The sequence below is a fragment of the Salvelinus fontinalis genome, chromosome 28 (assembly GCF_029448725.1).
Source record: "Salvelinus fontinalis isolate EN_2023a chromosome 28, ASM2944872v1, whole genome shotgun sequence".
Taxonomy (NCBI): Eukaryota; Metazoa; Chordata; class Actinopteri; order Salmoniformes; family Salmonidae; genus Salvelinus; species Salvelinus fontinalis.
In genome coordinates, this window is record NC_074692.1 from 6,821,289 (window position 1) to 6,848,572 (window position 27,284).

The window sequence follows — 27,284 nt, forward strand, 5'->3', positions numbered from 1 at the left end:
TTAACGTTGTCGCAAAATTTATTAGGAATTGTATAAAAGAAAATAAAAACATTTTGAAACACAGGAAGCTAATGTCCATTATGAATCAAAATGCCTCAACCAAACTTGATGGAAAAACAGCTTACATCTTCAACACCATTCCCTGGGTGATGTTGGATCAGTAGCAAATGTTTCAGTTATAATTGAAGGCATATTTTCATTTTGGTATAACACCCAAAGCTTAAGAAAATCCACATCCACGTAAATACAGTTGGGGAGAATATATCTTCCTCTCAACAAATCAATTCAGTGTTTGTTTGTTTTTCGATATGCTTTGCAATGATATACACACTTCATAAAACAAGTAAAAATTGCAGTTATGATCAAAGCAATCCTATCCAAGCATGAATAATAAAATTAGGGCCCTGTGCTTCGGACTATCAACAGGACTAGACTGATGGAAATGATAAACAGTGGGCCATATAAAGCTAGCGTTATTTTTTTTTGTCATTTAGTACATAGCTACATACATACAGTACATATTGTGCTTGAACACCCCATCCCAAAATGGTTGTTTGAACTTTAAATCAGTTCCTCTCAGTCCTTTTTCCAGATACTAAAAACAACAACGATATGTGTAAGAATATAATAAATATTGTTGGCCTTCTTGAACTCCCTGAGCAAGGTTTCTTAAATACAGAGGTACAATATGCTTTCATCAGCAGTCTCCCAGTAGATCACATCGACATACGTCTCATCTATGGTCAACTCTTGAAAACACACATTTGGATATGTTGAAAGTTGAAGCCATGGCATTCTGTCAGGTAACAGCTTTTCGAGGGTCCTTCCTCCTGGGTTAAAACCACCACGGTAGAGGATACTTATAATCAGAGGTATGACCACCATTCACAACTAGTTTCATAAAAAAGCTTTTGATAAACAAATGAATGGTTTCCTTTGACCATACACTACATTCCTATATTTTCTAAATCCTTTCTATTGTCTTATAATACTTTGTACATATCTTTGGTTCTAATCTCATGCCAACAGAGTTTTGTGCAAAGTGGCAAACTTTGTGGCCCAACTCTTCTTTGTCAGTCTGAGTACTGCCGATCTGTAGGGTGTTCTTAAGGACCCGGGCTCCTGGAGGCCCCCAGAGCTTGGGCCATAGCCCTAGCTGGGCTTTAGCCCTCTGCACAGGGTCTGTGTCTGGGGGTCAGTGGCTCCATCTCCAGTACTAGGTCTCGTGGTCGTGGCCCTTTATTCTGCTCCACAACCCGTGGCACCACCGTGGACCAGCGATCTACATGGGTTGGGGAAAGAAAGTCAAATGTTGGCTGATGTGATTTGGCTTGCCCTTATACACTGTGTATTAGCCTTGGTGAACTGTACGTATGCATCAGTGCATTTTTTTTTAGAGAACGCAGTAAAAGAGTCTCACCTCTCCTTAGGCCACGGACGGTTTGATGCACTGTACCAGAGCATTGCTGGGTCTCTGTTATGTTCTTTCCCGGGTCTTCGTTGATTATGGCCAGGTTCTGATTCCAGTGGCACCAGTTGACCTCGTCCACCCTGAAACGACCACAGAAGATGGTTTACATTTGACTTACCAATCAGACCCGTTTCTCTGACGCAGAGAGGGGTGAGAGTTCAGTGAAATTAGCATGTGTACCTGAAGCACCAGCGGTGGTCAGGGGTACCGTCCCAGTTCTTCCCCACTGTCACCATCTCCCCGGACCGGAAGGACTTCCGCAGACACACAGGGAAGGAGCGCTCGATGTCCAGGATTGTCGTAGCCCACTGTTGTTAAAACATAACGTCAACCAACATGCAGTAATGTTTTTCATAACATACTAATGTGACGGTGAACTAGAGGATGCACTGTGCATAAGGCCATCACCAGGGGTTCCCAGGGTCCTATTTACTAGGTACCAAACGTAAGAAAAATGACTGAAACAGGGAGGGACTACCTGGACTTCCAATAATACATGTTTATTTTCGTTTTCCGTGACAACATTTGCTGCGTTGTGCTTTCATGAATAGTGTTTACTGCATAGGGGACCTAGCTGTCCATCAGCTGTCCTCCTCACTCACCTGCAGCTTCCAGATCTTCTTGCTCTCCTTGGACACCTGGCTCACCGTCTCTCCCATCAGAGCGATCAACATGTTGAGCAGCAGCACGAAGGTGAGGATGATGTAGGTGACCAGCAGGATGAGGAAGACAGCTGGGTACTGGGCGCTGCTGACCATGTCCAGATCACCCATTCCGATGGTCAGCTTGAACAGGTCCAGCAGGAAGTTGCTGAAGGTGTCCGTGTCCCGGCACTGGGGGTAGGTGGGGCAGCCGCCTTCCTCCGGACACACCTCGTCAGGCCCGGGGCACACCGCCAGGAGGGACACCAGAGCTGGGGGGTGACATGGGAAACAGGAGGAGATGATAAGGTAGGTTTCTCCTCTGTTTCAACTGGTCGACAGACTGTGGAGAAGAAGTGTGCAGTAGGGGACACTGTACCTGACGAGTATCCAATCATGAAGAGCACGTAGACCAGCAGAAACCGGAACAGGTCTTTGAAGAGAATCTGAGAGCCAAGGAAGAAGGATCAATTGTGATCAGGTGTCTAGTGTCCAATTTGATTTCAAATTCAATGTGATGGATGAGAGAGTGAAGGAGTCGATACCTTCTGTATCATGATGCTGTAGGTGCCGGTGAGCTTCAGGCCTCTGGTGAAGTATAAAGTGTTCATCCAGCCCAGGACCAGTGCAAACACCATCACAGACACATAGGCCTCGATACCCGACAGGTAGAGGGCCGCAGTCACTATCACCAGCACAGAGTAGATGAAGCTAGAGATATAGTGTTCATTAGGCACAAAATTGAAGAAAACGGACCGAAACCCCTAGGTACTAACTGAACTTGTCCAGTAAGAAACCCGTTTTAATTTTCCCATTCAAAATGTTTTGCAACAGTGTACCCTAATGGCCTTGGTGTTCAGATTCCAGGAAACAGCAATAATCCTTATCCTTTCCTACGTGTTAGATACAGGCAACATTCCCAGTACACAGGAATGCCATTTGGGATTTAACGGACACCATGTTGGCTCTCGCAGATGCAGCACTAATGATGCAAACAAAACACCCTTCGGAGCGGCACTCAACATCCTCCGCTCTTTGTTGGGATCGTGAGTTTAATTAAAGAACATGTAAACTAGAAAACGTGCCAGGAAAAGGGGGGGCTTTAATGTGGAATTAAATACAAGACTCAATTAAGAGAGGATGATAAATTAGCCTCGGGTACAAGTCAGAGGGTGTTACAAAGGAGCTGAAGGTTAAGGAGGGGGAGCTGGAGTCTTACTAGAGCAGTTGAAAGGAGCCGTCGACAAATAGAGAGTTCACCCCGGGGCATTTCTTCAGGAAGAGGTCCTTAATCTACAAAGAGGGGACAGGGAGAGAGAGATTTTGGTAATGGCTGCCCACAAACATACTGTATTTTAGTTTTGGGGTTTGACACAAGAAGAAAGAAAGAGAGAGAAAGAAAGAGAGAGAGGTCAATTTACAGGGGAGATCGAAGATTTATAGTGAAAGTGTGTGTTTGTGTACACATTTTGAGGCCTCTTTAAAAACAAGTTGTTAATTGTAGAGTCAACATTCAAAGCTGTAACTCTGATTGGATGGTTCAACCGGAGAGAAGATGTAGTGGCTGCAGGCTGCAGACTTACGTTGGTGAGAAAGAAGAAGACTCCGGAGCCCAAGGTGATAAACTCCCCTCCCAGACGCAGATAGTCTGTGGAGGTGGTGTAAGGGTACGGAGGCTGGGCAGGGACAAACAGAGTTAAAGCTTTGCTGATCATGGCACCCATACTGTTTGCACAATACACATAATAATGCCACTTGGCAGACACTTTCATCCAAACCGACATTGAATAAGTGCATATATTTGTTGCATTTGTATTTGAGTTGTTGGTCATGTCCGTACCATTCCCTGGGATGGGCGGTAGTAGGCCACCAGGGTGAAGATGATCATGGTCACCAGGTAGGAGACAACACTGATGTAGAAGGTGACGGCAGCAAACTTCTGCCACTTGGCCCTCAACAGCTCGTTGATGGGCTCCACAGCCAGCATCTCATGGCGATTCTACGGACAGTGCAGGAAAACTCACAATAATGATAGGAAGAGAGTATGGTGTGAAAGAGAAATCACACTCCATCTTTCATACCATGCTGGCTCTCCCTTTATCGCAGGTAAACAAATCTATTACAGGTAAAAAGGCAAAAATCCACACTTGGCCTCTGCCTGCTCCATCCCACCTCACACTCTCAGCCACAAAAAAATACACTGTAGACTTGCGTTAGCTCCCAGAGCTTTAGAGTCAAGGCTTTATCTAAGCGGGCTTTCACGCACCTCGATGCGGCTGTTGTAGACCAGGATCTCCAGCACGGACACCTCCTCTCCACAGGTGTCCAGTGAGGAGAGGTCGTACAGGGAGGAGTACACGGGGCCGTACGCCCAGTCCTTGAACTTCCGTGAGAGGTGACGCGCTTCCTCGTCCTTGATCTCCCTGCGAATTATGTGCTGGAAAACCTGGGAGAAATAATAATAACAAAAGCAGACCTTGGTTGTCTGTTTTACAACGCATGCAATTATATCTTCTGTCAATAATAGAATATATAATCCAACAAGGCACCACACGATAGCATTTCCATGTGTTATACAAACTATCCAGTTAAGAGTATGATTCCTTATACACGTGATACATGAGTTCGTTCTCACCCCAATTTTTCCCAGCTTTGCTGCCATCATAAGGGGCGACATGCCGTCGTTGTTGAGAACGTCCTCCAGGCTGCATTCTGGGTAGAGTTTGGCACACTTGGTCAGCAGCAGGTCGTACATCTTGGTGAGGAAACGGGTGTTGTCCCGGGTGTTGTCGGCGATGTGCACCAGGGCGTGTAGCACTGTGTTGCCGCGCGAGTCCTGCCGTCGAAGGTCAGCCTTCTTATGGGCGTTCTCGGTCAAGTAGTGCACCATGTTCGGCTGGTTTGTGCACGCTGCCAGCGACAGAGGCAGCTCGCCTGGTCAAAGAGATACAGTCAGATACACACAGCAACAAGCACATCAATCAAGGGTATCCCATTTTACAACGGAAGCAATAGAAAAAGACTCAAACGTGCAAACCCTGCCCAACTGGCACTCATGCAGTTTCTTTCCACTCTGGGAAGTGATGTAAGTTCATATGGAACAGCAAACCACTTTCAACATGTCTTTGAAGGCTTTCTTTGCCTGGCTACCCAAACTTCTTACTCAGGCCTAACGCTACACCGGGCCTATGGACGTGGCAGACAAAAATATGTAGCGAACAACAGAGCGGCGGAAGAATTCAGTGTGAGTCATCAGGCTAAGCCTACCTATAAGTGGATCAACGATTGGATTTAAAACCTTGCAACGAAAAGGGCACAATTAGTACTACTTGTCTGAGGGAGGGGCCTGTGCATTGAAACCAGTGTGCCAAAAGCAGCTACTGAAAACGAGCCGTTGCCACGGGTGACAGATTACCCTGTCACCTCGCATGGGAAATGTTCTTCTTCATGGATTTGCACGGGAGCTCGTGGAGTGTTGGAGTAAGCGCTAAATCACATTAGCTGCCGCCCCTCTGCCAGGTTTCCTGGTCACCTTAGCACAAAGCTCCAGAGTGAATGACTTGCACTGTGCCACAGACACGCCAGGAGTTTGGAATGATTTGGGAATGACAGTATATGACAACTGGATATAATCCCTTGTGTGATGGAACATAACGCATTAATACAATAACAATGGCACTAGTGAGTTTCTTGGGGAAATAATTGCCTACTCAAATCTCCTGTCTTTTGCATGTCTCTCTTTCTCTCCCTTTCACATTCCTGAGCAGAGTTGTAGGTTTCTGCACTGGCCTGGTAAAGCATTCACCATAGTTGCAAACACAGTGCCAGAAAAGACAATGTCAAAATGAAATATCAGTCAGCACAGTCTAGTTCGGGTCAACATGAAAGTGTGAAAATTGTATTAGTTTGTTGAACTTGAGGCTGGAAGGGCTGTTGAGGTGAATGGGATGTAGGCTAGTCTACTCCGGAAGATCTTAATTTGTGCCAGTTTGCTACAACAGGAAAATAATCCTGCAGCAACAGCAAATGTGAATTATTATGTGGATTATAATTAATACCAATTTTTGTAGGGGTTGATACATTTTTCGTAAAGGGAAAATCAAGTCTGAAATTTCAAAGTGGACATTTTTAAACGTTTTACATTTCCTGCATTGCAGAAAAGTTCTCCTGCAACAGGGTGATCAATTAAGATCCTACACCTGTAGTGGGATGTTTGGTTCAGGGATATGAGTTGCAGGGATACTCTCCAATTAGCAGAGGGCAATATTACATTTACATTTAAGTCATTTAGGAGACGCTCTTATCCAGAGCGACTTACAAATTGGAAAGTTCATACATATTCATCCTGGTCCCCCCGTGGGAATTGAACCCTGGTCCCCCCATGGGAATTGAACCCACAACCCTGGCGTTGCAAGCGCCATGCTCTACCAACTGAGCCACACGGGACCAATATGGAGTGGCACGTTTTATTTGGAGGCTCTCTGTTTTGCTGACCTCACCGAGGTTGCTGGTCCATTGACAGAGGCAGCCCGCCCATTTAAAGGGAAGAATGTATGTTGGGGTTTTTTCAGCAGCAAGACACAGACACCTTTCATTAAACTGTTCGGAAATACTTGTTGAACTTGTGACATCATTGTTTTCTTTTCTTTTTTGGAGAAGCCTCCTACTAATAATGACATTTCTGATGATATGACTTCAGACTAGTTTTGGGTGGTTATATGAGTTTATCATAAGCCTAGCGAACTGTTCTGACTGCGTTTTCCCAGCCCAAACCTGCCATGTAAAAAGGGAAGGGTGGGCTCTAATGTCACTTAATCTTACCATCAGTGGTGTAAGGTACTTAAGTAAAAATACTATAAAGTACTAAAGTCGTTTTTGGGGGTATCTGTACTTTACACATTTTTTTTACAACTTTATACTTTTAATTTTAATTTTGATACTTAAGTATATTTATTACCAAATACTTTTAGACTTTTACTCAAGTAGTATTTTAATGGGTGACTAACTTTTACTTGAGTAACTTTCTATTAAGGTATCTATACTTTTACTCAAGTATCACAATTGGGTAATTTTTCCACTGCTGCTTACCATGGTAACTGAGAGCATTTTCCAAAAGATGCTTAACTCTACCTTAGTAGTGGTATAGTACTCCAAGTTATCCAACTGCGCAGCGATCCAGTCTTTGTAGCCCAAACCTCTGGGCATGTAAAATAAAGGCACACTGAGGTAGCTAGAAAACCACTTTTCAAGTGCACTGCTTTAAGATACACTGACATGACCTCACAATGTCAGGAACTAAGGCGCCTGTCATGGAAAACTACAGACATGTCATTAAAAAACCAAGAGGAATAGAATATGACTTTAACAGTATCAAAATACTGCCAAAGTTCAATAATACAATGCTAGGGCAAGAATGTTACCATAAATAGGACATGTATGAAGTCTCATCATGTGTTTAACTCTTAAATGTAACTACATGTAATCTAAAATGTAAACTATGTGATCCCGAAAGTAATTATTTATCATGAGAGGACCATAAACAATAACTAGTAACGCTGCATACTCCAATAAAGGCTAAAATCTCACCTTTCTGGTAAAAAAGTTTGAAATTGCTGCGGTGTAGTCACTTTTGAGGACACAAGCTCAAGTAAACAGTGCAAATATGATAAAAATATGAAAACATGAAATATTTCATATGTCGTATTTCCTATTCAACAAAACTGTTTGAATAAGACTTGAAATGACTTATATGCTTTCTAAATATAGTATCGTCAAATTATAAAATCACTAACTATAAGATTTCACCTGATAACTTTGTAAAATAGTTTTAGAACACCTACTCATTCAAGGGTTTTCTTCATTTCTACTATTTTCTACATTGTAGAAAAATAGTGAAGACAATTAAACTATGAAGTAACACATATCGAATCATGTAGTAACCAAAAAAGTGTTAAACAAATCAAAATATATTTTATATTTATACTTCAAATAGCCACCCTTTACAACCATTGAATCTATATGTTTTGACCATGACAGTTTACAATCGAAGGTAAGACCAAGTAATTTAGTCTCTTCAACTTGTTCAACAGCCACCCCAATCATTACAGGTTTCAGCTGAGGTCTAGAGCTTGGAAATTATTTGTAACAAATACAATGCTCTTAGTTTTAGAGATGTTCCGTACCAGTTTATTCCAAGCCATCCATTCCAAAACTGACTGCAACTCCTTGTTGAGAGTTTCAGTGACTTCATTAGCTGTGGTTGCTGACACGTATGTGATTGAATCATCAGCATACATGGACACACTGGCTTGTTTAATGCCAGTGGCATGTCATTGGTAAAAAATAGAAAAAAGTAGAGGGCCTAGAGAGCTTCCCGGTGGTACACCACACCCTACATATTTGACATTAGACAAGCTTCCATTAAAGAAACCCTCTGAGTTATCTTAGATAGATTCCTCTGAATCCACGATATGAGGTTGAAAAGCAATGAAACATTCACTACCGTTCAAAAGTTTGGATCACTCATGTGTCCTTGTTTTTGAAAGAAAAGCAAAGAATTGTCCATTAAAATATCATCAAATTGATCAGAAATACAGTGTAAACATTGTGAATGTTGTAAATTAATACTGTGGCTGGAAACAGCTGATTTCTTTAGGGAATATCTACATAGGCGTCCAGAGGCCCTTTATCAGCAACCATCACTCCTGTGTTCCAATGGCACGTTGTGTTAGTTAATCCAAGTTTAGCATTTTAAAAGGCTAATTGATCATTAGAAAACCCTTTTGCGATTATGTTAGCACAGCTGAAAACTGTTGTTCTGATTAAAGAAGCAATAAAACTGGCCTTCTTTAGACTAGTTGAGTATCTGAGCATCAGCATTTGTGGGTTCAATTACATGCTCAAAATGGCCAGAAACAAAGACCTTTCTTCTGAAACTCGTCAGTCTATTCTTGTTCTGAGTAATGAAGGCTATTCCAGGTGAGAAATTGCCAAGAAACTGAAGATCTCATACAAAGCTGTGTACTACTCCCTTCACAGAACAGCGCAAACGGGCTCTAACCAGAATAGAAAGGGGAGTGGGAGGCCCAGTTGCACAACTGAGCAAGAGAACAAGTACATTAGAGTGTCTAGTTTGAGAAACAGATGCCTCACAAGTCCTCAACTGGCAGCTTCATTAAATAGTACCCGCAAACCACCAGTGTCAACGTCAACAGTGAAGAGGCGACTCCGGGATGCTGGCCTTCTAGGCAGAGTTGCAAAGAAAAAGACATATCTCAAACTGGCCAAAAAAAAGAAAAGATTAAGATGGGCTAAAGAACACAGACACTGGATAGAGGACCTCTGCCTAGAAGACCAGCATCCCGGAGTCGCCTCTTCACTGTTGACATTGAGACTGGTGTTTTGCGGGTACTATTTAATGAAGCTGCCAGTCAGTTTGAAGCTGCCAGTCAGTTAACAGGTGCATGTTTATCATCAATTAGAAAAAGAAATTTCATAGATTCATCAAGTGCAGCGTCTGGATGCTCCTTGCTAATCAAATCAGACCAACAAATATTTTTTACATCATCCACATAAGAGTCACAGCAAAAGAAATTGTAAGATCTCTTATACACTATTCTAGGCCCATCTTTTGGAACCTTGGTTCTCCTAGATATAGCCACTATATTGTGATCACTGCAATGGGTACGGATACAGCTTTAGTTCAGAGTTGTACAGTATTAGTAAAAATGTGATCAAGACCTGAATGATCTTGTTCCTGTAGTGTTAGTAAACACCCTGGTAGGTTGATTAATAACCAGAACCAGATTACAGGCATTGTTACAGTGAGAAACTTCCTCTTGAGCGGAGAGCTTGATGAAAACCAGTCAATATTCAGGTCCCTAAGAATGTAGGCCTCTCTGTTTACATCACATACACTATCAAGCATTTCATACACATTATTTAGATCACAGGTGTCAAACTCATTCCACGGGGGGCCGAGTGTCTGCGGGTTTTCGCTCCTCCCTTATACTTGATTGATGAATTAACATCACTAATTAGTTAGGAACTCCCCACACCTGGTTGTCTAGGGCTTTATTGAAAGGAAAGACCAAAAACCTGCAGACACAAGGCCCTCCGTGGAATGAGTTTGACACCCCCTTGATTTAGATACTGACTGTTAGCACTTGTTGGCCTATTGCGAAACACCCCAAAAGAATAGGCTTTAGATGACTGTAAAATAGATATACGTTCCCCTCAAGTTCTTGGCTTTTTCCAGAACTGCTACCTTGTCCTTGAACCTCAGGATGTCACACCCTGATCGGTTTCACCTGTCTTGTGCTTGTCTCCACCCCTCTCCAGGTGTCTCCCATTTTCCCCTGTGCATTTATACCTGCGTTTCTGTTTGTCTGTTGCCAGTTCGTCTTGTCCCGTCAAGTCCTACCGGCATGTTGCCGTGTTTCCTGTGCTCTAGTTTTTTCCTACTCTTCCCCTGACCTTTCTGCCTGTCCTGACCCTGCCTGCCGTCCTGCACCTGCCTGATTCTGATTTGGACTACGACTCTTTGCCTGTGTCGTGATGTTGGTACAATTCATGCGATGACGATTATTTTATGAAATTAATGAACTATGTTTAATTATTACGATGATTACATTCATCATGTAACATTTAACTCAAAAGCAATCTTGGAGCACCACGGAAAAAGTTTGTTTAATGAGTTAACTCAAGAATATCGTTATCATCTTAGCCATCTTAGCCAATTATTATTACCTCATATCAGTCTCATTCTGAATGTCGCATAATCCGTAAAATCTGCACGAACCCTAGTCTAAATGATGACTCAGCGATACACAAAGTGGCCTAATTATTTATTTACTAACTAAATAATCACACAGAATTACATAAACACACACACACAGGATCGATTATACATTGATTACTAACAATGCAATGAAAAGTCCCTGGTAGACTAACCCGATATAGCGGCTTAGAAAGAGTGGGAGAAGGAGAGACAAAGGAATTCAACTATCGTACATACAGTTGAATAATACTCGTAAATATGGATATTTAGCACCCAAACAACCGCTCATTCAAATTTAGAAATGTAATGTACATATTTATGCTTGTATGTCTTTGTCGTCTCTCTCTGTTGAAATCACCCAATCAGTATGTGACGAATAGTTTAAAAGAAAGTCTCTGGTTGTGTAAGTCTCTGGTTGTTCACCTGTTCACCTGGTTGTCCTTAGTAGTAGCTTTCTTTGCTGGAAGTGTTCGTTAGACTGGATACAACACGTTCCAATGGTTGTTTGATAAGGAAATGTTCTTCTTTTCTCATCTTCGGTTGAGTTTCCTAGACTACATTACATGCAGAGCTGCATGTCTAGTCTTTGTCTTCTCTCTGAGTTACCCTTTCCTGGTCTGGTAGAGTCTAACCATTTTACCATCTAACCATAGCTTTACATTTTCTGGTCTAGTAGTTTTAAACCATTTGTGACATCCTGTTTACCGTCCGTATAGGAAAGGGGGATACCTAGTCAGTTGTACAACTGAAATGTATCTTATGCATTTAACCCAACCCGTTTGAATCAAGGAGGTGTGGCGGGCTGCCATAATCAACATCCATGTCTTTCGTTGCTCGGGGAATAGTGACTTGCTCAGGCGGTTCGACAGATTTTTACCTTGTCAGCTCGGGGATTTGATCCAGCAACCTTTCCGTTACTGGCCCAACGCTCTAACCACCTGCCGCCCCTGGTCTGTATTTAAATTGCAATCAATTCCATGTGTAGCCACCACTCCATGTTTTCTGGTCTACTGTAAATTTAGTTAGGAGTCGTTTTATAAGCACTCTGGAATAAGGGGCGTTCCATCCTTTTGGCATAATGTCTGTGCTCACGTGGGCGTGGTTACTAACTGGGTAAAACTTTACATGAAAAACAATTCTCATTTAGAAGGATAAAATCCCATTTCATCTTCTCACAAATAGTTTCATATTTAATCATATGAGTTTTACAACATTTAGACGTAACTCTGACATATACATTGTGAAAGATCTTAAAGTTACAATGTTTCCGTTACAACATCTTTAATGATACCACAAAATCACAAATGATACGACATCATCATTGTTTGGATCCCCACCGAACCATTTCCCACATTCTTTATGTTAGGAATATTGTTTCATTATCCACTTTTGGATGTTGAAGTTCTTTGGGCAAGAATTTCTCTATACCACTCAGACATTCCATTCGTGGATACTGAGAGGCAGAGGGAAGAGAGTTAGAAACAATTTACGACTGGTTGTTAAGTCATAAAACCGACCCAACTCCACCCCCCTTCCTCTCTGGTGGGAGAGAGAGGGGGGGGCTCTCTTTGATCCTCACCCAGGAGTGAAAGTCATGGCACCATCCTTGACCTACCGATTGCCTGCCATCCTGTACCTGCCTGACTCTGATTTGGACTACGACCCTTTGCATGCCTTGACTTACCTTTTGCCTGCCCCTTGTACTTTAATAAACTCAGAGACTCGTACTATCCACCTCCTCTGTCTGCATCTGAGTCCTGATACAGGAGCTTGAAGACTATCAACCTGGGCCTGTCACCTGGGCCGGTGTTGGGTTCTCCAGTCCTGTGGGCGCATTCTAACTCAATCTTCATGTGGTCCGTCTTCAGTTTCTCCGAGATAATTTTCCTCACTTTGTCCTCAAACTCCATCCAGATCTCATGTGTAGATTCTGCAATTCCATCTAGAACAATGTTGTTCCATTTTGATTGTCCCTCGAGATAACAATGCCAGAGAAATCAGATTATCATGGATTCACATATAGAACTAAATGTCCTCTCTCAATGACTTATAGACTTTTGCCATCTTGCCGTTTTCCTGCTTAAACTCATCTAGCTGACCCTGTGAGAACTGCAAACTGTTCTTCAGGTCCTGGACTTCTCTGCTCAAGTTGTTCATTATTTTATTAGTTGACTGCACTAGTATTTGAACAAAACACTTGAAGCTATTGTCTTGTTGTTGTAACTACTGCTTGTAGAACTCTTTTTGTTTGTTTAAAATATCCTTCACCTGTGATAGAGACACTACTGTCCTCAACGGTACTCCCGCCGGCTTTGGTCTTTGTCATGGTAGCAACGTAGGCTACGCTGTTACTCCCTGCAATTCCAGACAGGGCAGGTCGCAGGGAAGATGGAAACAGCAACAAAATAGGGATCTAGACAACCACAAGCCTGGGATAATCCGCGGTACCAGCCACAATGGCTAATCGCGTTGTAGGCTGCGTTCAAGTCCTCAAGGAAACCCCTCTAGCTTGATAGGCAGCTAACAGTGGCAGCTAGGTTAGCTGCTACGCCAAGCAGCTCATCATCAGACCCTTGGTCGTCAGGATCCCTGGACAGATAGCAGCGGTCCCAGCAACTGATGCCAATCATGTCGCGGGATCCAAAATCAAAAGGTACAGTAGCTAGCTAATAACCAAGCTTTTCCAATCGAACACTTTTTCAGACACTTTCAACCTTTCCAAACCAATTTACCGAGTGCTGCCTCATTCCGCGTTCAACAAGAAGTGACCTGTTGATTTCAGGCCTGCGCTTTGTCAGTGGCTTTGACGTAGGGTTCAGCCAGGAGTTGGACAGGTGGAAGAGCGAATGAAATGGTAGGAGAGAAGCTTCAAATGGTTTTTGATTTCACATCCCAAGTCACACAGGCACAAAAAACATACTACTGTGTCCGTGGGACGATTTATAAGCAAAAAACTGTCAGCCGGAACTGGTACTAGGACCATGCAGGTCTCCTAAACGGGGGGACTTTAAATCCAAGAGGTTTTAAACTATACTCCTACACTTAATGTACTGCCACTTTAAGTCCCTAATGACTGAGGACTTAAAATTATTGAAAATATTGAATCTCGAATCTGAATCTTGCGGTTTCTGAAGACAGAAGAATGGATCAGATCTGATCCTAACGTTATGGTGTCTTACCAAAGTAGAAGTAGCCCCCCTCGTCCCTGGGTTGGAAGAAGCGTCCGCGGGCCTGGGCGTGAACATCTGCCCCTTTCTCCACCAGCAGCTCCACGTACTGCTTACAGCGCCTCTCAATGGCGATGTGGAGCGCCGTCTGGCCTGTCAGACCACACAACAGTCAGTCAACACATTGGGTAAAGGGACAAGTGGTTAAATTGGGATTCTTAGATCATTCATATATTCTCTATTCCAGCCTTGACTGAGAGGGATTGAACTCTAGAGTGGATTTATTGCATTGTTTGGTCTCTCACTGTCTGCTGAGTTCCACCTTCAGGAGTGAGGAAAGGTGCATTGACTAGAGGTCTCGGACAAAGACGCAAAATCTCCATTCCAAGACTGGGTCGAAGGTCAACCGCTTTCCTCTCCTATCCACATTTCAACAACGGTATTGTTGTAACTAAGGCGATACCACATTCACTAAGTCCCTGTATCTCATCAATACATTTATTTTTATTTTTATGTTCAACAAAGGTAGCTTGGTTCTGCTGCAGTGTCAAATCTGTGAACAGTCATGGCACACAGACATAAACACATTCCTTCTGGCTTGTATGTTCATTAAAAGGGGACCTGTACCAACAGTAAGTAGACCATATGGCTGCCATGGGCTCCTCAGCAATCACCATCTGTCTACTACTTCATTACTGTGTGGAGGTGGACTATGGTTGTGTCTGAAATGGCATCCTATTCCCTATATAGTGCACTACCTTTGACCAGAGCCCTATGGGAAAAAGTGCACTACATAGGGAGTAATTTCAGACGCACGGAATGTGAGATATGCTGGCAAAAGTGTGAAATCCCATTCTAACAGCAAATCTTAAAGTGGCTGACATAGTGTGTGATGAGTGAATTTTTTTTTTTTTTTTTTAGACAGGGAGTTTATTGTGCTTAGACCTAAGACAGTAGATGGAAGAAAAAGGTGTGCTGCACTGCTGTTTCCAAGCTGTAAAGGCCAATCGTGGAGGTGTAACAGCCACATCATCCAGCCTTCCTCTGGAAATAGAAGCCCCATAGAGCAGCCCTGTGTTGGGCCGGAGACTGGGATGTGTGGTCTCTTTGTGCAGAAGGGGCAGTGGAGGGTGTAGGTAAGGGCGTCTCTATTAAGCCTGCCTTCATGGAAGTAGTACTGGGCTACGTGTGCATAGTAGGCCCTACATTTCAGGTAGGTATCTGTGATAATATCAAATTATAAACACAGTCCACGTTTGAAATAATCTACTTCAATCCTAGTCAAATGACTGGTTAATACAGTACTGGGTCGTGTTCATTAGGGCGCACAATTTAAAATAATCATTATAAAGGTTCACGGTTCATAACAGAAACCAAAAGTGAGCATTTCAGTCTGTGGTACCTATTGAACAGGACCCTGGTGTTTTTAGCGGCTAAAATGTGAAGAGAGTTTACCTCTGTAGTAGACGTCTCTGAAGGGCGTGTTGATGAACTCATGGAGGTTGACTGTCTGCTCTGCGATGTCCATCAGCATAGGAATGGTGTCATTCTGACCACTGTACAGGTTCAGAAGGGCTTTGGGTAGGCATGTCTTCCCTGTAGAAGGTTCTGGGAGAAATATAAAACCAAATTGATGGGGGGAGGGGTACTCAGAAACGGCATGTACATGTATAGTTCTGGACATAAAATTACTTTTAAAATATCCTTTGAGGCAGCAAGGTACATTGTTCATGTGACAAACGGTCTTGCAGCCACGGCGACACCAAGTGCCAAGTTCATAAGCAATCACCTAATAAACAATGTAATGAAATGCATTTCTGAAATATACCCTGCACCTCTCTGATTCAGAGGGGTTGGGTTAAATGCGGAAGACACATTTCAGTTGAATGCATTCCGTTGTACAACTGACTTGGTATCCCCCTTTCCCCAGACAGAGCAGGACCCTCCAATTTGAAGCAAATGCTTTTTCACTGTGCTGCAGTACAGGTGAACTTTATGATACACAGAACTGTGCTTAGAGAGGAACATCCAACAAATCACCCAAAACAGAGTTGCCAGTTGAGAGAAGAGAAAGAGGTAATTTTTTTTAAATGTTTGTTGAAAAAGTAAAAACTGGTGATAAATCGTTAGTGATAAAATAAGAAAGGAAAGGGAAGCAAGCAAGACATTTCACTAAACATGAAAGTGCCTCAAAACCAGGAGAAACAACAGCCAAACTAAACGTGGTGGTAAAGTAAGTTGTCTGCTTCTATTGTTTACTTTTAGTCTGAGTTTTTCATGTAGTCTGTCAAGCCACTTTAGTCATTTTCTTCCCAGAAGGAGACAGTTTGCTGTGATTTCTCTCTGCTCTCTGTTATAAAGCACACACACACACACAGGCAACAGGAAGCTGTCCTTGGACCAACCCTTGGCAGGACAAAATCTCTGACATCACAGTAGTTTCCTTCTCATTACTCTATGGCAGGGGTGTCAAAGTCATTCAATGGAGGGCCTAGTGTCTGCAGGTTTTGTGGTTTTCAATTAAGGCCTAGACAACCAGTTAAGAGGAGTTATTTAATAATTAGTGACTTTAATTCATCAATCAAGTACAAGGTAGGCGTGAAAACCCACAGACACTTGTCGCTCCGTGGAATGAGTTTGACACGTGCTCTATGGAGCCAAGAACAACAGGGAAAAGAGGACGGTGGAATACTGAGGAGTCAGAGACAGATAACCAAGTCACAGGACATGCCAAAGAGTTGAAGCCCTAAGGGCAGAAAAAGGTCTGTTTAGACATCGATACCTATTATCAATACACAAAGTCATGACAAACTCCAGGATGACACATTAACTGAAGGTGTTAGTCACAGGGCTAAGTGGACTAAGAAGTAAGGCTTCTCCTTTAGTAAGGCAACTGTAACAGATGTGAGATGTTTTGTTGTTCCATGACATCCAATTGGTAGTTACAGTCTTGTCCCATCGCTGCGACTTCCGTACGGACTCGGGAGGTGGCGAAGGTCGAGAGCCACGCGTCCTCCGAAACACGACCCTGCCAAGCCGCACTGCTTCTTGACACACTGCTCGCTTAACCCTGAAGCCAGCCGCACCAATGTGTTGGAGGAAACACTGTACAACTGGCGACCGAAGTCAGTGTGCATGCACCCAGCCCAACACAAGGAGTCGCTAGAGAGCGATGGAACAAGGACATCCTGGCCGGCCAAACCCTCCGCTAACAACGCTGGGCCAATTGTGGGCCGCCTCATAGGTCTCCCAGTCGCGGCTGGCTGCGACACAGCCTGGGATGGAACCCGGGTCTGTAGTGACACCTCTAGCACTGCGATGCAGTGCCTTAGACCTCTGTGTCACTCAGGAGGCCAAATGTGACGTTTGAGATAAAGTTCTGATGCTATCTTAGTCCCACCCCTTAAGCCCCACTCCTTAGGGCGGCAGGTAGCCTAGTGGTTAGAGCGCTGGGCCAGTAACCGAAAGATTGCTAGATCGAATCCCCGAGCTGACAAGGTAAAAATTGGTTGTTCTGCCCCTGAACAAGGCAGTTAACCCACTGTTCCTAGGCCGTCATTGTAAATAAGAATTTGTTCTTAACTGACTTGCCTAGTTAAAATAAAATTAAACAAACACACACTTTCTCTTTTCCTCCGACCTTTCTGCGTTTGGCTGTGAAAGCTGAGACAAGAGATATTTGGCACCACAGGGCTCCACCCACCACACCACCAATGGGGTTGTCTCACCTTTGAACTCCTCGTCGGTGAGCCTCTTTTCGTGACCCTGTAGGTACTCCAGCAGGCCGGAGAGGGCCTCTGGGTCGGCCCGTGACACGCCATCGAAGAGCAGCATGCGGTTAAACACCTTCAACACCTTGGGTGGGTCCAAGCCGGGAGGGTCCAGACTTTCATTGCAGGACGTCTCAGTCTTACTATGTAGGGACCATTGACATACATATACTCACATACACTGAGTGTACATTAGGAACACCTGTCTTTCCATGACATAGACTGACCAGGTGAATACAGGTGAAAGCCATGATGTCACTTGTTAAATCCACTTCAATCAGTATAGATAAAGGGGAGGAGACAGGTTAAAGAAGGATTTTTAAGCCTTGAGACAATTGAGACGTGGATTTTGTATGTGTGCCATTCAGAAAGTGAACAGGCTAGCGAAAATATTTAAGTGCCTTTGAACGGGGTATGATAGTAGGTGCCAGGCTCACCGGTTTGAGTGTGTCAAGAACTGCAACACTAGTGGGTTTTTCACACTCAACAGTTTCCAGTGTGTATCAAGAATGGTCCACCGCCCAAAGGACATCCAGCCAACTTGACACAACTGTCAACATGGGCTAGCATCCCTGTGGAACGCTTTCAACACCTTGTACTGTAGAGTCCATGCCCCGACGAATTGAGGCTGTTCTGAGGGCAAAAGGCGGAGCAACTCAATATCAGGAATGTGTTCCTAATGTTTTGTACACTCAGTGTATAACACATACTCTAAGTGTTTATAGACATCATTGGTAGGAAATCCCTGTGTTACATTACTGATCCGAAATGAAAGATGGCGGCTTATTCCTGGATCATTTTTTTTAAATGGTGATTTCTGGCATCAATAGGCCTAGAGGTGGTGGGACTAAACAGTGGGGGTCAAGAATGGCAGTTGGGCCAACGCTTTATTTAAAGCCAACAGTAAAATAATGCTTTATTACTTGTTATGAGCATGTATGAGCCTTTGAAATATTTTAGCAAATGTTCAATACACTCAAAATGGCTGGTATTTAGTCAGGATCATAATGCGATGATAAAATATAATATGGGGGTCATATATGCTTATGACAAGTCTAACAATGCATTATAACTCCATCATAATTCATCATACCTGTGGACTATGTAAAGTGTTACCAGTAGTTGTAGCCTAGAAAAAAGGTTGAACGTTAAACCATATAAAGTGAACTGCTGTCCAAATTCTACTACTGAACTACTCAATAAATAGACCTCACTGTGAAGCGGGTAGCCGGGAACAAGCTCCAGCCTAAATATTACCTCAACGGCTGTGAGGAGGGAAACAACAACACACTCTCTGTTAGATGACTGAATGTCCCTCTGACTAGCCCTTCTGTTTACGAAGTTCCACATGAGAGGGGCACACCTCTGTGACTAAACAGTGGCAGTTGAAGGAGTTTCTATATTTTTGCAATGAGCCATTTTTTTCCAAGCCGAGCCTTTGATTAATAATGAAAACTGCAATGTATTGTAAAATAGAACATTAATACAACTCTCAGCTCAGAAACCAAGCCAATTTGATCAACATTTTTAGGGGAAATCTCTTATATGGTAGAAATATATAGCCACAATCATAGAGGTAGTTTTTGAGTATCTATAACCCAGACCATCTCTAACAGGAATTTGTCTTTTATATTATATGGTGAGGTGTTAAACATGTCTAACAACCTTTGGTTCCAAGTACAAACCCTATGGTGTGGTCTGTGTAACAGAGATAGTTAGGTGAATCACAATTGTGTGATAAACAACCTTGCCTGACACCTGAAGACTTGCGTTCCCTCCCCAAGCCGATGCCTAGGCTTTAAGCTCAGGGGGTTAACACAGTCTTGTGGCATACAGGAGAAACCGAGTTCGAACCCAGTCGGTCACATTTACACCCCAGAAGTGATCTACTATGCTGCTTCTAACTCCGCATGTTGTTCAACAATCTATGCCTCTGCTCATAGACTCATGAAAGCCACCATAACGAATGAGTCACGTTTCTACTTCAAAACAGAGGGCCCTCCTCACCCTCGTGGGAGCTTCTTCCTGCGTGGCTTCTTGTTGTTGGTGTGCCTATAGGTACCATAATCAAAGAGAGAGTCCATGGGGGCTTTCTTGGGGCCGGGCGCCACGGGTGACTCGTAGATGGTCGACTCCAGCAGGTCCATGGGGTTAGAGATGCCCTTCTTAAAGGCACCATGGAACTTCATGCGGAGGTTTTGTCGGCTGTCCCCTGGCTGCAGCTGGCCTGGCCGGTCGACGTCCGGAGCCGGGTCCTGAGGTGACTGGGAGCCCTCCTCACTCTCAAACAGGTCGGCCAGTGCCGACAGATCAGGACAGGTACCATCGGCATCAGGCTGTCCCTCCCCACTTCCTCCTCCGTCCCCTGAGCCCGAGGTCAGGGCAGCCTTGTTCGCGGCCGAAGGAGCCGTGTCCGTCTCTGTCATGGCGATGCGACACCTTCTTAGTAGAGTGGCAGGGGAGCGGTCCTAAAAAACACCATAGCAAAATACACAGGTTATAACTCCATCTGGGTCATAGGTCAAAGGCACGGGAGAGAAACTTAGCAGTCCAATCATAGACCTTGTATTTGGTCTCACTCAACTGTGAATGACCTGGGTCGTGTTCATTTGGACACACAAGCGGAAAATATTTTTGCCACAGAAAACAAATTTAAAAAATCCTGTTTCAGTCTGTTTTCTTCTATCTGGTGCTTAATGAACAGGGCCTTGAACAACTATCACTGATTGCACGACAAACAGTCACTTGAATAAAATGAGCCTTTGGGTGATTGGACTGTGTATTTCAAGAAACAGAAAATGTATGTCTAAAAGTGATGCTCCTGTATGTAGCCTTGATCCTGAAGTAGCCAGGGCTGAAATGGTACCCTATTTCCTTTATAGTGCACTATGGGGGTAATACCCTATGGGCCCTGGTCAAATGTAGTGCACTGCAACCCAGATGTGTGTGGGCAGAGCTCTGGCATCCTGCTCATCTTGTGGGCCGCGTTGATGGCACAGAATGTCCACCAGTCAGCCATTTTCCGCCGCTGGCAGCCTGGGAACGTCATCTGTAAATATTGAGCAATGCATTGCCTGACCATTGCTGGCCCGGAACTAGTGCATGGTAGTGGTGCCCAGATTTTCCATTTGGGGTAGGAGAACAGAGTGGGATGCCTCTGAATTTCCAACCAGTTTACTGACCAGACAGAGAACACAACAGAGGATGACTTCAAATGCACTTTTCCCATGGCTGAGTATTTTTTCTTCTTTCCAACAGACACTGGAAGACGAATTCACCTTTCAGCAGGACAATAACCTAAAAGGCCAAATCTACACTGGATTTGCTTACCGAGACAGCAATATTTCTGAGTGGCCTAGTTATGGTTTTGACTTAAATCAGCTTGAAAATCTATGGCAAGACATGACAATGTTTTTTTTTTTTTTTGCAATGATCAACGATCAACTTGACAGAGCTTGAAGAATTTAAAAAAGAATAAATGGGCAAATATCTTGAGACGTACCCAAAAAGACTCCCAGCTGTAATCGCTGCCAAAGGTGATTCTACCATGTGTTGTCTCAGGGGGGTGAAAGCTTATCTAAGCAAGATATATTATATTAGATCGTTGCCGATCTACACAAGATGTTATACAACAAAATCTGGAAAAAGTAAAACGGTGTGAATACCTTCTGAAGGCAAGTAACCCATTACTACATTATAGTAATGCTATGGAATATGTATCTCCCTTTCTTTTGCAGATGCTAAACTGACTAAAACAGAGGGGGAACTACCTGGTTCAATAAGGGAGAAAACGATGTGTTGCAAAACCTTTATTTCATGGCCACGACCCAGAAACCTTTTCAAGTGGGGAAACATGCAACCACCACCTGACCAATTCTGAATGGCTACACTTCTAATGGTGCATTTTCTACTCGGGGACGACAGAAACAGAAAGCTGGTAAAGACCTATGACTCCTGCGATTGTAAAGGGCAAATCCCATGTGTGTTCTCCTGGGGTCCTGGGTTCTATTCAGATGGTCCCTTAATCCCTCCGTACCTCATTCATCCCTTATGTCACGCTGAGGTGCTGAGTTCTTCTTCAGGGGAAACTGGAAGTGACGCTGGGGCATGGGGGGGGGGGGGGTCCTGTTTAAGCGAAAAACAAAAAGTGTGGTATTTATTAACAGCATTAATACAGACTGGTTGACTCGCAGGAGAGCTTGATAAACTGATGAAAGAGAAGGGTGTCAGAGTAAGTAGAGGTTAGTCCACAGTCACTCCATGGGAAGCTCCATTTGTCACTATGGGCAAAATGTGTGTTCTGGTTGATCTTTTGGTTACTAAACATACATTACATGACCAAAGGTATGTGGACACCTGCTCGTCGAACATCTCATTCCAAAATCATAGGCATTAATTTGGAGTTGGTCCGCCCTTTGCTGATGTTGGAGCGATTATCCCTGGCTTGCAGTCGCCGTTCCAATTCATCCCAAAGGTGTTCGATGGGGTTGAGGTCAGGGCTTTGTGCAGGCCAGTCAAGCTCTTCCACAACGATCTCGACAAACCATTTCTGTACGGACCTTGCTTTGTGCATGAGGGCATTGTGATGTTGAAACAGGAAAGGGCCTTCCCTAAACTTGTCACAAAGTTGGAAGCACAGAATCACCTAGAATGTCATTGTATGCTGTAGCGTTAAGATTTACCTTCACAGGAACTAGGGGTCCTAGCCCGAACCATGAAAAACAGCTCCAGACCATTAATCCTCCTCCATCAAACTTTACAGTTGGCACTATGCATTCGGGCAGGTAAAGTTCTCCTGGCATCCACCAAACACAGATTTGTCCGTCAGACTGTCAGATGGTGAAGCGTGATTCATCCCTCCAGAGAACACATTTCCACTGCTCCAGAGTCCAATGGCGGTGAGCTTTACACCACTCCAGCCAACACTTGGCATTGTGCATGGTGATCTTAGGCTTGTGTGCAGTTGCTTGGCCATGGAAACCCATTTCATGAAGCTCCAGAAGACCACTTCTTGTGCTGACGTTGCTTCCAGAGGCAGTTTGGAACTCGATAGTAAGTGTTGCAACCGAGGACAAACAATTCTTATGCTACGTGCTTCAGCACTCGGCGGTCCTGTTCTGTGAGCTTGTGTGGCCTACCACTTTGCGGCTGAGCCGTTGTTGCTCCTAGACGTTTCCACTTCACAATAACAGGACTCACAGTTGACCGGGGAAGCTCTTGCAGGGTAAACATTTTACGAACTGACCTGTTGGAAAGGTGGCATCCTATGCCTGTGCCATGTTGAAAGTCACTGAGCTCTTCGGTATGGGCATTCTACTGCCAATGTTTGTCTATGGAGATTGCATGGCGGTGTGCTCGATTTTATACACCTGTCAGCAACGGGTGTGGCTGAAATAGCCGAATCCACTCATTTGAAGGGGTGTCCACATACTTTTGTATATATAGTGTCGCTTTGTACAAAACAAGCTGTATCCTGTTGGGGAATCATTGGAAACTCAAGTTAAGGTCTCCTGTCAGAATCAACCATACAGTTGCGGGCTGTGTCTGGCCTTTACTATGACAAATCCAGCAACACCTTTTTGTTTCACAGAGATACACACGCATGCACTTGCACACACACACGCACACGCACGCACACACAGAGAGAGACAGCAATGCTAAGTCATCATTCTGGATTCCCCAGGATATAGTCACCTTGTCTAGGCATTCCTTTAACAGTGAGTTATACAGTACATCCTTGGTATCAGCTACACACATCATAAATTGTAGCATGTCCTTGGTTGTAGAATGTTCTCACTCTCTCTGACAGCACATGGGGTTGACATGTAAACTTCCTCCAAGAGGAGCAACACAAATAGAGAGACTGCAATCCAGTCAGGGGAAACAGAGTGCCTCTAGCACACTCCAACATATAGGATTATCAGACTTTACTGTGGAGGGTGAAAAGATGAAAGGATGAAGAGGCTTTCTTTGATAAACTCTCCAAACAGAGGGGTGACAAATGAATGAGTCATCGGCCAGGCGTGTTTGAGACTACTCTGTTTGAGTTCAAACACAGAATGAGTCCAGAACCAGGAGCTAATACTATTGTGTTCACACCAGTGGAAGCTGACTTCAATTTAATGGTTCAATGCGGCCGTTTTTTTTTATCTCAATATCAAAGCATTTCAGGGTAACAATATAAGTACCTTAAGGTGATCCTTTTCAATTAAAATGGTCAAAAAAATAACAAAAATAGTTTCTTAGCAGCTTCTTCAAGCAAGAATTATGCTAGGACTGTCTGGGAGTTGTCTGAGTGGGGATGGGAAAACTGAAAATGTGCTGTTATTGGCAAAGACGTTTGTAACTCTTCTTATTGGTCTATTAACTAATTTACCGCATGGTGATGTCACCATGGAAGGCTAAAACTCCATCCCACGAAAACAGGCTGAACCTTCAGGCAGAATTTTCAAACAGCTCTTACACTAAAAGGGGATCATTATAAATTGCACATATTCATATTCATATTCCAACCTCATAGTATGGAAATATATATAAAAAACATAGGGAAATCACGTTTATGACTGCACTGGGCCTTTAAATCAGAGGACAGGCTCATTAATGCAATGGAACTGTGTCAAATACAAAATGTATAACGTTCCATTTATTCAATTCCAGCCACTACTATGGGCTGTCCTCCCTTCATCAGTCTCCACACATTCACACACTCCTCCAACATATTGGTAGTAGTAATGATTTATGATGACATGTCAGCTGGGTCAGACTGAGGATAACTATCCCCTTAGAGACACAGTGTGACTTCCTTAATCCTCCTCTTGGATTTAGTGGATATGATCCAGACCACTGGGGAATGTCCGGGTGCAAATATGGTCGTGGGAAAATGGGGGTTAGCAAAACAAGTTCCACTATTGTTTCAATCACAGCCCCCAACTCTACAATAGGTTTCACATTCATGTGGATGCATGCTTGACAGCAGAGGATATGTTCATAACCTCAATGTCTTAAAGCTACAATATGTAACTTTTCGGGCAATCTGAGCAAATTCACATAGAAAAGTGAGTTGTAGATCTTTCATTCCCGTTGAAAGCAAGTCTAAGAAGCGCTAGATCTGCTCTATGTGTGCTATTTCTATGCTTCCCATTCTGAAGTTTATTTTTTGTGTCTTTTACTTTCGGTTTTGTACACCAGCTTTAAACAGCTGAATATACAAATATGTTTGGTTATGGATATATATTTCACAGCGGGTTAGATGGTACAATGATTCTCTACACAATGACTGCAATTAGGCGAACTATTAGAATTTTAGCAACTAGGAAATGGCGGAGCGATTTCTGCATTTAATTGTATATTTTGGCCTTTTTACCCAAATCTGAATAGAAAAATTCAAATAAAAAGCAATTAAAGATGCACTATGCAGAAATTGCTCTGCCATTTCCTGGTTGCCAAAATTATAATAGTTCGCCTAGTTTATGTGACAAAACAAACAATCATTGTGAAGAGAATCGTTGTAGGCCTACCATCTAAACCACTGACATATTTTCCATAACCAAAAATATTGTATATTCAGCTGTTTGAAGCTGGTGTACAAAACCAATTTTAAAAGACACAAAAACTTCAGAACGGAAAACTTAGAAATAACACACATAGAATGGGCACAACATGCTAGATACCTTCATAAAGTGTTCTTCAAATGCAGTTCTAAAAATATGAAATACATAGTTTAACACAAAATACTCTCTGTTGAAAATAGGAACCCTTAATGGGGTAAAACGTGTTCGTTCTTACCTTGTCCTGTAATCAATGGACCTTTTGTGCAGCGCAGTTTTTCATTCTTAAAGATAGGAAAAGTTCTAAAAAGTTTGTGGACACAACATTTGGATCGACTTCCTCCCGACTTTAGTACCCTAGTTACTTCTTTCTTCAACTATTTTTGAAGAAATTGGTGATCTGATTTCGCGTGTAGCCTAGTCCAGTCATTATTCAGCTCTCCAGGCAGTGTTCCCAGTTAAATTTACACACTGCTACAGCAGCATACCTCAGTCCTTTGCTTTCCATGTTCACGCATCCAACTCACCGCCCACCTAAACAAGGGGCGCTTTATTAAAAGTGTTTGTGTGGTACAGTGACTACTCTTAACGTCAGTCCCACAGGATGACTTTTTTGTTTGTAAAACTACAAAACTCTTTGTAGTGGAGTTCAATTAATTGTCTATAATCACATGCCGTCTAAATCAGATAGGCTACTGTAATAACTCAGTCTGAAAACCGCCAGAAAGTAACTCAGACGCACCCCAAGTGGATTATAAAACAACTTGACCTGTTTATTTTACCCATAAATGTATATGGCTTTTTCTTAACAACTCTGTCTAGAAGCCCAGCATCCCGGAGTTGCCTCTTCACTATTAACGGTGAGACTGGTGTTTTGCGGGTTCTAGCTCTAGATTAACAATAATCAAACTGAACAAAAATATTAACGCAACATACAACAACTTCAAAGATTTCACCGAGTAACAGTCAATGAAATAAATTCATTTGCCAGCAGCATACTGCCCTGCATCCCAATGCTAGCTTGCTTCTGAAGCTAAACAGGGTTGGTCTCTGGATTGGAGACCAGAAACTGCTGGAGTGGTGTTGGAGGGCCAGTAGGAGGCACCCCTTCCTCTGGTCGAAAGAAAATATCGCAATGCCCTGTGTAGGGTGCTGTCTTTCAAATGGGATGTTTAACGGGTGTCCTGACTATCTGTGGTCACTAAAGATCCCATGGCACTTATTTTAACAGTAGGGGTGTTAACCCTGGTGTCCTGGTTAAATTCCCAATCTGGCCCTCATACCATCACGGTCAACTAATCATCCCCAGTTTACAATTGTCTCATTCATTCCACCTCCTCTCCCTTGTAACTATTCCCCAGGTTGTTGCTTAAATGAGAATGTGTTCTCAGTCCTTACCTGGTAAAATAAGGGTAAAATAAATAGAAAATAGGACCTAAGGTATTGATTTCACATGACAGCAATGGGAGGCCCACCCACCCACTGGGGAGCCAGTCCCGGCCAATCAGAATATGTTTTTCTCCCACAAAAGGGCTTTATTACAGACATAAATACTCCTCAGCACCCCCTCAGAAGATCCCTTAGGTGAAGAAGCCGGATGCGGAGGTCCTGGGCTGACGTGGCTACACGTGGTTTGCAGTTGTGAGGCCGGTTGGACATACTGCCAAATTCTCTAAAACAACGTTGAAGGTGGCTTATGGTAGAGAAATTAACATTCAATTATCTGGCAACAGCTCTGGTGGACATTCCTACAGTCAGCATGCCAATTGCATGCACCCTCAAAACATCTGTGGTATTGTGTTGAGTGGCTTTTTGTGTCCAGCACAAGGTGCACCTGTGTAATGATCATGTTGTTCAATCATCTTTTTTGATATGCCACACCTATCATGTGGATGGATTATCTAGGCAA

General features: G+C 43.4%; 1 protein-coding gene across 2 annotated transcripts; it reads right to left on the minus strand.

Annotated features, from left to right (window-relative positions):
• On the minus strand, positions 1–25,984 carry trpv4 (transient receptor potential cation channel, subfamily V, member 4). Of its 2 annotated transcripts, none has more exons than XM_055886271.1 (16): positions 25,614–25,984; positions 19,836–20,296; positions 17,787–17,971; positions 15,514–15,666; positions 14,071–14,211; positions 4,748–5,046; positions 4,379–4,558; positions 3,953–4,111; positions 3,696–3,788; positions 3,332–3,405; positions 2,658–2,823; positions 2,492–2,558; positions 2,074–2,384; positions 1,652–1,779; positions 1,421–1,551; positions 1–1,282 (listed from the first exon to the last, which is right to left on the minus strand). In XM_055886271.1, the coding sequence occupies exons 2-16, from the start codon at positions 20,252–20,254 to the stop codon at positions 1,164–1,166; spliced, it is 2,625 nt and encodes an 874-aa protein (XP_055742246.1). In that variant the 5' UTR covers positions 20,255–20,296; positions 25,614–25,984; the 3' UTR covers positions 1–1,163. The 2 variants fall into 2 exon arrangements, with proteins under 2 accessions (XP_055742246.1, XP_055742245.1); XM_055886270.1 differs by lacking the exon at positions 25,614–25,984 and adding an exon at positions 21,865–21,950.
• Positions 25,985–27,284: the final 1,300 nt, after the last annotated feature.

Excerpts from the sequence above, each read along its gene's own strand:
- trpv4 (XM_055886270.1), bottom strand. Across the intron at positions 5,047-14,070 it reads GGGGGGCTACTTCTACTTTG|GCGAGCTGCCTCTGTCGCTG; the intron begins GTAAGACACCAT and ends CTCTTTGACCAG. Across the intron at positions 4,559-4,747 it reads CAAAGCTGGGAAAAATTGGG|GTTTTCCAGCACATAATTCG; the intron begins GTGAGAACGAAC and ends TATTTCTCCCAG.